Raw genomic sequence first — 15,020 nt, 5'->3', positions numbered from 1 at the left:
CCGTCATCTCAAGGCTCTTTCTAAAGTCAGATTCCATCAGATCCTCCAGGTTGGTCAGAAAGTTTCCTTTCGCTTTGACACAGAATGAGTTCATTCGCAATGTTTCTTTTTTTAATGGTACCACAGCCTTTGTATTGCATTTTGTTCAGCTTTATTGTTTTCCATTTCGTTTTTTAATATTATTATTATTTCTGTCTTGGTGTGATCTGTTTAGTGTTGTTCTGCACTTTGGATAAACAATTTGGTGTTTTTTTTATTGTGCTTTATAAATAAAATGGATTTGAAAATCTTTTCCTATAAGACCCAGATCAGCATCTAAAAGCAGTTCCTGCAGCTCTGCAGTTTGGCACCTCAGCTATAGTCTCTTTTTCACATGTTTTGATTTTATTTACTTTCAGATGTGTAGTAGGATGCAAATTAAGTGCTCAACAGATATTAAAAACCTCTGAGTTCAATAACAAAACCGGACTTCATGACAGCAATTCTGCAGAAAAAATTTTGGTCTGAAAAGTGTCAAATGTTTTGTGAGTAAAGTTAATTCTTTAATTTGTCGTCAAATTTCATGGAAACACAACTGGAAAGTATAACTATAGTTAAATCTTTCTATCTTTTGTTGCCCAAATAACACAAACAGAAATGGTCTGAAATGTTCAGCTTTACCCAGCAGCAGTTTCTCACTCTGTGCCTGCTTCAAACAAACATCCACCTTAAAAACTTTAACAACACGTTTGTTGTTTCTCACTTGAAACGTTGCAAAGCTTTATGTAGATAATGGTTGAACCGGGGAGATTATGTTTAGTTTGTAACTGCTGCAACAATAAAGGAGACATTTTGGAAAAATTACTGCTTTTAGTCTCTTTGAGCTTAAGTTTGTCACCAGTTTGCGTCATGATGGGGTTTTGGTGGTAAGCTGATGTTTACAGGAATCAGACTGCAGATCCAAATGATCATCTGGCCAGCTAATGCAGACCTTATGGGGGCTTTCACTGTATGGATTTAGACAGACTATTCTAAGCCTGTAAGGCTCCTTAGCAGCCAGCATTACGTCTACTGGCTTCATATAGACACTAATGAGAGATTCCTTCTTTCTTTGCCCATTTATTTTTTTAAGCAACTACAAGGAAAACAGCTTATTTAGATTGTTTTACAGATTGAAAGCTTTTCATTTGTGTGCAAAATATCTTATTGTGTGTGTGTGTGTTGTTTTTTTTTTTTTAGGATTTAACAGGTGTCTGTGGGGTTAGTGGCTTTCATAGCGTTAGGAGGAGAGATTAAAAGGCCAAGAGGTCGGGCTGGAACAGGTCTCGTAGGGTGATGGGGCTCTGAGTGTTTGTGGAACTTCAGCTACAATCAGAAACTCAAATAAACCCAGAATAATCCACTCACCGATCTAAAAAGAGTCAAGCACCCAGACGGAGCTTCTATTGAGGCTAAATTTCTCATCATTCCTCTTGGAAGAAAAATGTAGCCTAAATTTCTTGCATTTATTATTAGTTTTCGTGCAGAAAGACAGAAAGTCCTCACTGACCTGCATGGCAAAGATACAAAAACGGTGCAACCACCTTCAAAGGCAAAAATCCTGCACAAAAATGCAAAATAGGCTCCAGTAAATCCCAATGGACGGTCTGCAGAAAAAGTTGTGTGAGCAAAATAATTTTTTACAACATGAATGTATGCACATGGTCAGACATGCATGTCATGTACATTTAAATCTAGACAACCACTAAAACAAGGCATTACATTTTATTAAATGCCCCAAACCACAGTTACGGCACAAATAAAACAAATTAACTACACAGGAGCATCTAAAAGGGATCTGCGCACACACACGGCATATATGGAGGCTGGCACAGTCACGGTTACCTGCACACGCAAAGAGCACACAGTAAGACTGATCTCTGTAATATTACAGGCAACGCTGTGGCAGCAGTATGCACATTAGTTCTTCGTCCCTTGTTTAATCCTTCATATAATATTGGTATGTTTTCTTTATTGCAGGTAGTCGGCTGTTCTGCTGTGAAATAAAATAAGCATATTAACTCTACCCCAACCTCCCTGGCCCTTATTTGTATAGCTATAATAAATACCTGTAGGCTGTGAGCACCTTAAGCGAAGTCAAAGTCCTTCACTGTGCACAATCATGGCCAGTAAAGCTGATCTTAGTGTTGTTTCATAGGTTCCTGCAGCCCTTATTCCCCGCTGTCTGTTCATAATTGTTGTGGCCTGCTGAGCTGCTGCCTGAACAAGATATGGCCTGTCATGCCCTTAATTTCATAAAGTGAACAGCAGAACAGGGGGACTGTTTTATTTTCACCTCTTTTATCAAACTAAACAGCTTCTGACACTGTGAGGCCACCAGACTCACCATTCTGTTAGTCCTAACAGGAAACTGAAAAAGAAAAAGAGATTATACATTTATTTTACATGTTTTTGATATTTTATTGTTGTCTATTTAATTAATATCTTTATTGTTAAATTTCCCAGAGGAAACACAGTCTCAATTTTTTCTGGGTAAAACAAAATGTTAACAAACTATGTCAAATTTGAATTACCGAAAGAACGAAAGAACCAAGGAGGCAATTTATTTCTCCTTAGCCAAAAGATAATAATGCACAATGTCATTGTGGGCTGGCATTAAAAATAAAACACTTTTATATATATATATATATATATATATATATATATATATATATATATATATATATATATATATATATATATATATATAATATATATATATATATATATATAATATATATATATAAAATTGCTAGCTTAGAAATGAAACCGGAAGTGAGTCAATGGCAACGCTCTTGGTTATTCTTTCTTCTTTGATTCGTGCTTTACGACATAAGTGGAACAATCTGGCAGGAAAAACATATAAAACATATGGTTTTATTCTGGACCTGTACCCATGTGAGATAAATTTTAGATTCATAAAAACAGAAATTATAAAATATATTTATATTTGTAGCTGCTAATGGAAAAAAAGCACGTTAAGGGGCTTCTTCTTCCGGTCCCAACAGCGCATGCGCAGCCTCTTCCCTGTCTGTTGACAAGTGTGACCAAGACAGCCCTGTCCCGCTGAAGATTGTGACGAAATGTAACTTTTCTGGACTTTTCTCGACACGGCGGCGACTCGGGCGGGTTCTCCATGAACTTGTGACTGAGGTAAGCGTTTAAAACGGGATAGCCCGCGTGTTGCATGCCGGGACGGAGAGAGGAGAAGCGTTTACAAGGGTTAGCTTAGAAGTTAGCCGTGAGCTGCTGGCCTTAGCCGGGTTTAAAGCTGCCCTTTTAGCTCCTGCCATGTCTGTGCGAGCTGCCGCAGCGTTCAGGTGCAGCTGCAGGGTCAGAAAAATGCTCCCGGGACGTCATATAACGCCCCGAGAATGAGAAAATAAGGTGACAGGTCCCAATCTGAGCAGGAATGCCTTCCCATTGGCTCCTGCTCTGCGGGGTTCGGGTTGGTCCGGATCAACTCGGCCCGGTTTAAACGGGTCCTGCTGCGCTATGCGCGTCAGAACCGGTCTGACCGGATCCTTCTGTCCTGCCTGGCGCTCACCGGGCTCCGTGATTTGGGCTGATCGTGTGCAGCAGGCCTCAGGTCCCCCCCCAGAAGTTGTTCCTGCTTCAGTCAGAAGGTTTCCTCCATAGATCCTGGTTGGAAAGATCCACCTGGCAGTTATTGATCTGGTTAAAGAGAGAAAATAAAACTGTTTTATGTTCATTCAGAAGTTCTTTACTGTCACTTTACTGTCTGGTGCACCATGTTCTGTTTGTAATATTCTAAAAGTCACATTGATCCATGGTTCTCCTTGTTCTCTGATGGTGTTTCATAGTTTTTCTTTGGACTCTTTGGCTGCTTTTACACTCATTTTCAGTCCTATCTTTTACATGTTTATTAATGTTATTTGCCAGTTAAGCAGGTTTACTGGGACCTGTGAATCATGCAGGAACAAACTCAGCAGGTATCAGATTGGGGGAAAACTGGATCGTTGCGTCTCTAGTTTTTACGCTGGATAACCGCCCTGATGGCACTGGGATTTGAACCCTTGTCTTTTATTTTATTCTATTTTATGTAGGGCGTTACAATTTTAGCCAAAAATGATTTATATCAACCATAACTGCAATTTAATTCAGACTTTTCTCTGCATTAACCACAAGCAACAAAAGCAGCCTGTAGATAAAGATGTTTGTAAACCAGGACTATTTAAAACAAGAACTATAACTTTTTTTTTTATTAATCAGAATATTATTATTCAGGAGAATAGGACATTGATCCATGTTGAACATAAAATGCAACCAACAAACAAATCTATGCATTAAACAGATTGTTGCTGTGGTGAAGTTTCTGGTAAAAAGTATAATTATATAAACTGTAAAACAAATAATAAAACTAGATTATCTCACTGCTGCAGCTCTCTTCTCTTCCATGTGGAGCAAACTCACTTTAAACATAATTACCGACGCCTAAAGCACGCGTCTGATCCATTATTTGTTACATAGACAAAAACTTGCAGAACTCAGCGATTTAGAAATTGTGTTTATTTAAATTGCGATTATATTGCAACGTGATTAATTGTGCAGCCCTAATTCTATGTCTATGTGACAACAAAGCAAAAATGAGATCATTAAGGGTGTATGGAGGAGGCGTTATTAGAAAATACAGCGAAGGCGACATAACGTGCGATTTCTGCCTGTTTTCTCCTTTCTTCTCTCGCTCTCATCTTTTCTTCCATCATTCTGTGACCTTCAGCGTTTTAGACGATGTCATTTGTTTCCAGCGTGAGCCTCTGCTGCCCTGATGGCTAAATATGACATCAGCGTTTTAAAATGCAAGTTTATAACAACTGGACTATATTAGCCAAGCAGTCCTTTGTGATACTGCAGATGATAGACACATCACATATTCTGCATATAAGGTGCATAAACTATTATTAATAGTATTTTCCAGAGCAGAAAGGATCAAACTTCTCCAGGATTCACCTGTTTCTGATCCGGGCTGCAAGCAGAAATACTTGGAGAGCAAAAGTTTAGGACAGAGAACCGATTGTTTTTGGTTTAGTCTTTCCTCACGAGGGAAAGATTTAGCTGCATTTTTCTCTCCCTGATCAGAAAATGCAGCAAGCCGTGTTATTCTCTCGTAGTGAGTAGTTTCCCAGGGTGCCTTTTTAATCTACTGATTCAGTAAAGGTTGTATTAAAGCGACGTTACGCGGCCAGGCTGTTGACGGGGAAATTGAACATGTTTTGTTTCATATCAGAGATTTTTCCTTCCAGCTGCAGCTGAACAAACATCCTGCAGGAGTTTCTCACCTGTTCGGCGGTTAAAGGCTTGCCTCTTATCTCGGCATTCATCTCCTCACACGACACACCTTTTGGTTTGCTGACGCAGACGTCCTGATGGAATCAAAGTGTGTCCTGCTGCAGGCCCCAGGTTGCTAGAAGAAATGTTTTTACTTATAAAGATAGGATAAGGTATGTTTTCATGCATAGAAAATCCACTGAAGGGCTCCAACTGTACAAGGAGCTTCAAACCATGTAGTTTATATTTTTAAATAGGGTGCCTTTCTTCATGGCAATGCATCGCTCAGCTGGCCTCATTCTACAAAATCAAGAGTTTTTTTTTTCTTTGCTTTGTAAAAACTAGATGATTTTGTTCTAAAATCTGAAAATATGAATATATTTTGGTTTAATTTCCCTAGCTTTCAGAATAAAAGATTGCATTTTGTGCATATTTATAAAATAAATCTTTTGTAGACGTATGTAATCTTGCAGCAGCAGGAGGCAGAGGAGGTTGCAGACCTCCTGCTTTAGATGATAATGAATATTTAAACGTGAGAAACGTCTCTAGTGTTGCCGGTCGGGCATTAGGTGTTTGGATCGCCTCACAGAGAAACTTCATATGGAGCTGGAGAGAAAATTAATCTTTTCTCACGACGCTCATCAGAATGTTAAAATGTCTGAACAGCGACGGGGCTGTCGGTGTAAAACATAGATTTAACATTTCAGATGGATTCAGTAACAAAATAAGCGTTTTTTTTTTTTTTTCTGGATTTTTCATTGATGAGTTTAAACCAAAGAGGCCATTTTATCTTTTTGGTCAAGTTTCTACTAAACCTGGTTTGTTGAAGGAGTAATTATTATTATTATTTTATTCTTTTACTCCCTGAGAGATGAAAAACTTATGACCTTCATGAATAAGTTGAGGGACGTTTCCCTCAGCAGCTGTGTGGGCTTCAGGGAAGCAGAGGACACGGAAACATGGAGACTGAGCTGGTGGAGACCAGGAGAAGCTTCAGAGACAGACGTGTTGGAGAATTAATGTTAAAAAGATGTTAATCTAAAAGATCACAAATAAAAATGTTTATTTAAAACGACAGCTAGAGTCTGGAAGCGCTCACATGTATTTCAAGGTCGGACCTGTTTCGGGGCGCTCTGACCATGGTGATAACTGTCAAGGGTTTCTGGTTTTCTTGGAGGGTTTAACAGATTTTGACTTTAAAAATATAAGGACTGAAAAACATTTAGGAGAAGAAATGAGCTGCAGATAGAAGTTTTAGCTTTGAATTTAACAGAAAATGGACAAAAACAAGATGATCTCCATTTACGTGTCCATCACCTTTAACCGAGTTTTACTTTATTTAAAGTGGATGCTGCTGTTTAGCATTTATAGAAGCTCAGAAATGTTGGGATACTTGGTTTTGATGCATTTATAGAAATAGTTTCTGTATCGGTTTTCCTCCTAGAAATAAGTTTACATCAACCTGCTGCTGGGTTGGGAGACACAAACTTCACTTCCTGTCTTTGTGTGTTTCAGGCCTCTAACTAACCATGCTGAAATGGTTGTCCGGGGAAGAGGGAGAGTCTGGCCCTGCGGTAAGTTCTTGTTTTATTGATTTAAACAAAAAACAATAACTCATAAAAACAAATGGGGGAAAAAAACGATTAAACGATTTTCCTAATCGTCACGTTGACCAGCAGAGAGAGCTCCTGTCAGAGAAAAGCCAGTTATTGTAGACATCGCAGCGTGCTTCCTGCCGTGCTCTGCAGGTTCATCTGTGAAGGCTTTACATGGCGCTCCGTGTCCAAATAAACTGGACTGGGATAAACTGCTGACCTCGGCGCTTCTCACTGAGCTCCAGCTTCCTGTGAGCGTCTGGATTTCTCCAGCGTGACGGCAGCCGTCGCTAACGTTGTTCACTCGTTATCCAGACGAGAAGCGCATCAAGGCTGATTTCCCAACTGAGCAGAGTTTATAAAGTGTTAACGTTGGTGGATTTAATCAGGAGTTTATTTGTGTCCTTTAATTTGAACTTTTAACACACAGAAAAAATAAAAACACTTTTGAGACAAAGAGCAAAAAGTCGTCTTTTTAAAAAGCTCAACAGAGTCCGTCTGTATAAATCCATCCATCCATCTTTCTAGTTATTGCACAGGTTCCACATTCACAACCTGATAACCTGAGAAAGATCTGCTACAAATTATTTGTGTAATATCTAACTTGAAAACAAGGGTTTCCAAAATTAGAACTCCAAAGTTACAGTGCTGGAGTCTGACGACCTGCTTTTGGCAGCTGCAATTGTTTTGGGGAGGTGGGAGGTCAAATCATAAAATTCTGAGAATAAAGTAGTATTTTTTATAATGTTGCTACAAAAAAGTTAAACTTTGTTATCGGTTTCAGGGATCAGTCTGAATACATTTAATAATCAGGACTGTTCAGCCAAAGCAAAGAGCGTCAGCGCTCGTCATGATCAGTGATGTCTGAATAGAGCAGTCAGTGAGCAAGGAGGCAGGAGAAGGAGCCTGGAAGCTTTCTCTTGCCTCCTCCTGAGGCTAGTTTAGCCTAGGAACCTCACAACGTCCCTTACAGGGGCGTCAATGACTTATAAGGTATCCCAGAATCCTTTGCATGACATGATGTATAGCCTAAGGAGCAGGAGCTGTTCAGGGGATTTTAGCACATCAGCAACAAATCATCTCAGGACCCGCAGGGTGGAGATTGTTGTTGTTGTTATTATTATTATTATTATTATTATTATTATCAGACATAATAAAGGATCCAGTTCTTAGTAAAACACTTATTAACCCGCTCTAAACCAGCGATCCTGGACCTTTTTTTTTTTTTCTTTTTTTTTTTTTTTTTTACCAGCTTAATGTCTGAAGATATTTTGACAGTCTGGCCTTAAGGTGTGATGGATATATAAATAAAATAAAATAATAAAGACCAGCATTAAAATTGTGGTATTTTCTAAATAAAATAATAATAGTATAAATATGCCTAATTATGGAATATAAAGTGCATCTCCCCATAATGCTGAACCAGCGGGATTTTGTTTCCCTGCAGCAGGACGTCAACGAAACCTGACGTGTTGCTTCTGCTCAGGACGTCAAACTCAGAGAATAAATGCAACGTCAATAATCCAAATTATTTATACTGGTATTTCTGATTTAATTGTAACATGACTTGTTTGGGTTAGTTTGCCATGGAGAGCGTCTCCCATCATAAGATGATTTTCTAAGAGAGGCTGGAAAACAAATGGCCAAACAAAGTATTATTATTATTATTATTATTATTATTATTATTATTATTATTATTATTATTATTATTATTAATAATATCATTATCAGACATAATAAAGGATCCAGTTCTTAGTAAAACTTATTCCACTCTAAAGCAGGGTCTGAAATTAACACTCATCAGAGTAAAGTGAGTAAATGTCAGAAGGCTAGCTGCCACATGGCGAGTAAATGTTTGCGCCAAATAAATCGTGTTTTTCAGTCATCATGTGGGCGGATGCTTCTTTATGTTCCTCTGGTTTCAGCTCGTATGACAACAAACGTACACAAACATTCGCACATGTGACACCAGACGACAGCAGCTCTGTCATATCTGTTTGCTAGCAGCTAGCGTTTAGCTCAGGCTAATTACGTAGCGGGATTATGTGGCGATATTTATCAGGAGTCAGTCAGAATTAATATTTTAGCCAGTTGATTCTTACATTTTTCTTTTTTTTTTTTTATTTATCCTTTATTTAACCAGGTTATACCCATTGAGATTAAAAATCTCTTTTGCAAGGGAGACCTGGCCAAGATAGGCATCAAAATTACATCACATCATTACATACATACAAAGACACACACAAGAAAAGCCAAATATGCACTTACAATAAAAATCTCATTTAAAACATTGACATGTGAGGGAATCCAACTCAAAGCATCTCATTTTCAGCTTAAAAATACTCAAAGGAACCAATTTACTAAGTTTCAAGTTGTTTTGCAGCAAATTCCACGTAGAGGGAGCAGAGTAAGCAAAGGCCTTTTTACCCAGCTCAGTACTGACACGTGGGACAAAAAACAAGACAACAGCCTGAGAACGGAGAGAGTAATGACCAGTACTTTTTTTCATAAGAAGTGAACATAAATAAGATGGAAGCGCACCAAGAATAGCCTTATATATAAATTTATACCAATGACAAAGCCTCCGTGTAGCCAAAGCAGACCACCCTACACGAGAATACAGCTCACAGTGATGGGTGCGAGTACATCTACTGGTAAACTTGGCCGGTGAATCAGGAAGTTAATATCGGACGCTGCTCTCAAGACCTGCAACTCTAGGAAACAATTACCAGGAGACTTAGAAATGGGACCGATCCGCCATGGCTGTGTGTGTCTGGTTGGTTTTACTGTTGAACCGTCCTCCCCAGGGCCCAGGCTCCCCTCGCAGCGCTGCAGAACCGCCGGAGGTTCCTGTGGAGGAGATGGCAGAGCGGCTGGGCCAAACGGAGCAGCTCGTCGCTCAGCTGAAGGACATGATCCGGGAGAAAGATGCAGCCCTTCGCTCCAAAGATGACCAGCTCAAGGTCAGGGAGGTTCTGTAACCGCTTCCTATCTGACCCGAATGGGCCTCGTTAACCGTTAAACCCTCGAGACAAAGTCTACCGTTCACTGAGATGGGAAGGAGCTGAGTAAATGTTTGACCCAAACGCAATATAGAAACAGGAGTTAGAGGTAACCATCTTTTCTCATGGCGACTCAGGTGGAGAAGGAGGCCTGCGAGGCCAAACTGTCCAAGCTCCGCCTCCAGAACAAAGCCAAGGTGACGTCTCTGACATCACAGCTGGAGGAGCTGAAGAGACGACAAGGAGAGCCCGGCACGCTGACTCACAGCAAGAAGGTCTGAAAAAATGTTCGCCTCTGGGTTTAATTAAAAATAAAATAATAAAAAAAGGTTGCTGGCATTGTGTTGTTGACTCAGCGGTGGGGCTGGACGATATAGCAAAAAAAGCATATTGATAAAATAGAACTCATATTGATCGATATTTATAATTATCAAAAAAATTCAACAGACATTTTAAGTGCAGCCCTGGATATTCTATGCTGTTGCTTAACGACGTTATTTTAGATAAAGATCACTGAATTCAAACTCAACCTATTATTCAAAGAACTTTTTACAAAAACTGCAACCACCGTATTTTTTTGGACTATAACTCACACTTTTTTCATAGTGTGGCCGATCCTGCGACTTATATTCCGGTGCGACTTATATATCAAATTTAAACGGTAATTCATCTTGACCAGCATGCACCAAGGAGTAAACATTACCGTCTATAGCAGGGATTCCCAAAGTGTGTTGCGCGCACCCCCAGCTGAAATCTGTAATGGCGGTCTGACAGTGTTTTTTCCCCCACACCATAAAGACGTGTAAATAATAATTTCCTTTGTGGAAACAAAAATCAAAATAGCAAATTTAATTAATAAATAAAATGTATTGACATGAAAAACTGTTTATTTTAAAAAGTGTTGTTCTACACTTCATTATTATATGAATTTATCTTCTTCTACGCATTGAAGCACAATGCATAGAAGAAGCAGCTTGTGCCCGCTACTTCATTCATTCTCGCAAATATGTTCAGTTGGCTGAAACCAGGGAACCGGAGGCAACAGGTGAGTGAATTGCAAACCAATGACAAATGTCTCTCCAACTCTTTCCTCGCTTCACGTCGTGTACGTCAGTAGAGGGACAATTGAATTCGGGCCAAAAGTTTTTACAAGCTTAAATTGAGCGACCAGTCTCTCTTTCTTTCGATCGCGCAGCGCCTCCAACCAGCGCTGCTCCTGTTGGGGTGACTCTGAACCTCTACCAGCACTGCATGACTCGCCCAGCCCGCTGCAGCCTCCGCGATTTATTGACTCTTCACGCACAGAGCTGCAATACGTTTCATTGAGATTCAGACAGGCGCAGTTCATTTTACAGATGCAGTTTTAGCGCATATTCAGACAGGGACAAACCGACGGTGGGGCTGAGGGGAGCTGAGGTGTGTTGACCTGGGCGTGTTTACCTGCTGAATGTAGCCGCTGTAAAAGTTTTTTTTCTCTGATTAATAACATATTTATGGAGCGCTCTGTCATTGTTACTCTGGTCTGCAGTTCTCTCTCTCTCTCTCTCGCGCGTGCGCGTCATCGGACATAAATCAAAGTTCTTCGTGTTTGTAAATTGTGACTCAGATTAAGAAGCTGGTGCACACAATAAAAAGTGAGAACACACAGAGGTAGTTCATCAGTTTAATCCTTTGCTTCAGGTACGTTTCAGGTTGTGGAGGTGTGGCCGATCTGGGCGTCTCTTTCTTTCTCTCGCTCCAGGCTGAGCCTGATGCACCTGCAAGATCCTCAGGATTCTGTTGTGGATGTTGCAACTTTATTGCAGTTTAATTCAAATCATGTTCTAATTTTATTCCCACAACTTTTGTTAAGATGGTTGAATTGATGTAACTGCAACAGAATTTTTTCCTTTTTTTTTATTTGGGGGGGGGGGGGGGGGGGTTGCGCCAAGCCAGTTGGGACACTGAAGGGGGTGCGCGGCTGAAAAAGTTTGGGAACCCCTGGTCTATAGCCACACGAGGAATTCTGTTTAATTTATACTTATTTAGTTAGATTTTATTTGTATTTTATTATGTACATGACCTTATTTTATTTAGTTTTTAAAATGTAAATAATAAAAATTTGCTTATTTAATTTTTTTCATTTTCATTTAATTTATTTTTTATTTCATTCATTTAAAAAAAAAAACATCCTTGTAAAAAGGCAAAATTAAATAAAATTATGAAGGATAAGAAGCCAAAGGAGGCATAAACTTACAATGTTTTCCCCTCTTCACAGAAAATAAAAACTCAGAGTCTGTAACACACGGAGGAAACCCACTAAAAACACCAAGACACATAACAAAACATTGTCTTAATCAATAATTAACGCATCATCAGAATGATTTTCACATTTCTTTAAAAAATAAAATAAATAAAATCATTGTGATTGTAAATGAATAGTTAAATGTTTCTCCTCAGGGTTCCTCAGAGGGAGGAGGAGAGCAGGCCAGTCGGGGGAAGATCGTCTTGCTGAAGAAGAAACTTGAAGAACTGGAGCAGCAGCTCGCCCTGAAGGACGGAGAACTGGAAAACAAGGTGAATTATAACTTTCAGGTGTGCAAATGAATGCAGTAATTTTCTCTGGAACGCTCATAACCGCTACTGACCGCTGGACACCTTAAGCTTCTCTTCATGCTTGGATGTAAAAGCTTCAGGCTAAGCCGTCTGAAGCCGTCTTCTTCCTAAATAACAGAGAAAGGAGTTGGAGTTGCAGCGACAGCGCGGCGAGGAAATGGACGCCATGCTGACAGAGAAGGACAAGAGGCTGGCAGAAAAAGAGGCCTACATCATCCACCTGCAAACAGGACTCGCAGGAGATCCTCCCATCACGGCTGCACCGCCGCAGCAGGTGAGATTCCTCCGAGGACCAACGGGTTTTCACACCTAGTCGTCGCTTTCCTCCCCGGCTCCGACGCAGAGGACGCTTTAAGCATTTTAGCTTTCATCTCCTCAGCCCCTGGAGGTCGGCGGGGAGATGCAGGAGCTGCAGCGGCTGGTGCAGAGCCTCACCAGGAAGGTGGAGGAAGCGGAGGAGCGCTACAGCCTGCTGCTGGAGCAGACGGACAGCCTCAAAGGTCTGCTGGCCTCCGAGAAGGAGCAGTACAGTCAGAAGGAGAGCATGTATCAGCAGAATGTAGGTTTCCAGCACCACCAGTGTCATTAAAGGCAAAGTAGAAGAGCCTCTGTTGTAGTAAAGGAAACCGTCTCCCGTTTCAGATCCAGACGTTCAAAGACATCATCATTCAGAAAGACAATCAGCTGATGGAGGTCAACCAGATGCACGAACAGGAGCTCTTCAGGCTCGCAGCAAAGTCGGACGCCAGCGCAGACCTGGAGCAGGTAACATCATCGCCGGGTTAGAATAAACCCAAAGGTCCAGAAACTGCTTCCAACGTCGGCCTCTTCCTCCCCCCCTTCAGCTGCTGAAAGCTCTAAAGCAGAAGCTGCACGAGAAGGAGGAGGTGCTTCTGGGAAAAACGCAGGTCATCGACGTCCTGCAGGGTGAGGTGGACGGCAGGGACCAGCAGATCAAGGTCAGTAGTTAATAAACGGTTAATAAACGGTTAATAAACAGTTAATAAACGGTTAATAGACGGTTAATAAACGGTTAATAAACGGTTAATAAACGGTTAATAAACAGTTAATAAACAGTTAATAAACAGGATGAATGTGATGAAAATGCAGATTCTACAGGTTCCTACCAGGTTGGGACTGACCCTGGGATTACATTTAAGGAAGTGGCATCAATAAACGATCCTCCACTTTAACAGGGCTGGACGACAATTCAATAGCAATAAATATCGATCGATAGACGTATACAGATAAAAAAAAGGGTCAATAAATAGCCTATCATGTAGGTTAATATTAAAGTCATTACATCCTCCCAACCAATCACAACGTAGACCCAGGAACCAAGCTCCGCCCCCTTCAGAGTTCAGAGAGCACACTTTATTTCTGCTTTTTTAAAAACTTGAGTTTGAATTCAGTGTTTGTATCTAAAAATAGGTTGCTAAGCAACAGCATAAAATGTCCACGGCTGCATTTAAAATTTATATTTTGAATTTATTGATAATTATATATATCAATCAAAATGGTTGCTATTTTATCGATATAGTTTTTTTCCTATATCGTCCAGCCCTACTTTTTAATCTGGGACCATGTAGCGGTGTTCAGTCCAGCTCCGGGATAAATATACGCATTCTTTAATAGTTCGGCATTAGCATCGGTATCGGCCGATGTTTGTCATTTTTTAACCATCGTATCGGTCTGATGGCTAAAACTGGGTCATGTGACGGCGTGTTTGGTTGTGTGTTAGTGATGCGCCGCAGGGAGCAGAGAAGAAATGTTCTATCTGTGTCCAAAGAGGCGCGGAAAAATTTAAAAGATCCATTATTGGCCATAACAGCAATATTGATATCAATATTGGCCCAAATTCTCATATCGGTGCATCCGGTAAGAGGTGAGTTGGAATGGTCTAGTCAAAGTTCAGGAAAAAAAAAGACTTAAAATCGGCTGTTCAGAGAATCTCCATCCAATCTGGATTATTTTGCAGCAAATAATGAACAAAGCAACAACAAATAAAAATACACCCCATAGGAGCTGCAGCTGTTTCACATCCATGCCACACTATTCAGATCGTTATTTCTAAAACGTTTTCAAAACCATGCGTCATTTTCCTTCCATTTCTGCACCACCTTCTGTAGAATGACTCCATAAAATGCTGAAAGAACACGTTAAAGCAGGGGTGTCAAACTCATTTTGGTTGAGGGGCTGCATTCAGCTTAATCTGATCTCAAGAGGGCCACACGAGTTAACTCATTGCAAGATTTAATAGAACCAATAAAAGTGGACTTGTTGTTGATTTTTATATTAAGTTAATTTCACTTTTACACAATAAATTATGAATAACCTCAGCGTTTTTAAGAAAAGTATGTGCAATTTCAACAATACTTTTACTCAGTTAAATATTTACTTGTGCATTATGCATAATAACTGATCGCAGTGATTGTACAATGTTGAAAAACATTTATTCACATTTTTTGGAACTTAAAAACACTGTCCTGCATGACAAAATACATCAAACAGATAAAAATTA

General features: G+C 40.0%; 1 protein-coding gene across 6 annotated transcripts in view; it reads left to right on the top strand.

The window, feature by feature from the left end:
- Positions 1–3,031: 3,031 nt before the first annotated feature.
- LOC105937697 (golgin subfamily B member 1) overlaps positions 3,032–15,020 on the top strand; it is a 49,642-nt gene continuing 37,653 nt past the window's right edge. For all 6 annotated transcript variants that reach the window (XM_036135855.1, XM_036135854.1, XM_036135856.1 and 3 more), the window contains exons 1-9: positions 3,032–3,171; positions 6,823–6,881; positions 9,710–9,865; positions 10,042–10,179; positions 12,344–12,460; positions 12,618–12,764; positions 12,873–13,058; positions 13,142–13,264; positions 13,345–13,458. In XM_036135855.1, coding sequence (XP_035991748.1) covers positions 6,837–6,881; positions 9,710–9,865; positions 10,042–10,179; positions 12,344–12,460; positions 12,618–12,764; positions 12,873–13,058; positions 13,142–13,264; positions 13,345–13,458 — 1,026 coding nt within the window. In that variant the 5' untranslated portion in view covers positions 3,032–3,171; positions 6,823–6,836. The remainder of the gene's footprint in view (positions 3,172–6,822; positions 6,882–9,709; positions 9,866–10,041; positions 10,180–12,343; positions 12,461–12,617; positions 12,765–12,872; positions 13,059–13,141; positions 13,265–13,344; positions 13,459–15,020) is intronic.

The sequence above is a fragment of the Fundulus heteroclitus genome, chromosome 4 (assembly GCF_011125445.2).
Source record: "Fundulus heteroclitus isolate FHET01 chromosome 4, MU-UCD_Fhet_4.1, whole genome shotgun sequence".
NCBI classification, from domain to species: domain Eukaryota; kingdom Metazoa; phylum Chordata; class Actinopteri; order Cyprinodontiformes; family Fundulidae; genus Fundulus; species Fundulus heteroclitus.
Note: the sequence above shows the minus strand (reverse complement) of the source record. Positions and strands in the feature narration are given on the sequence as shown.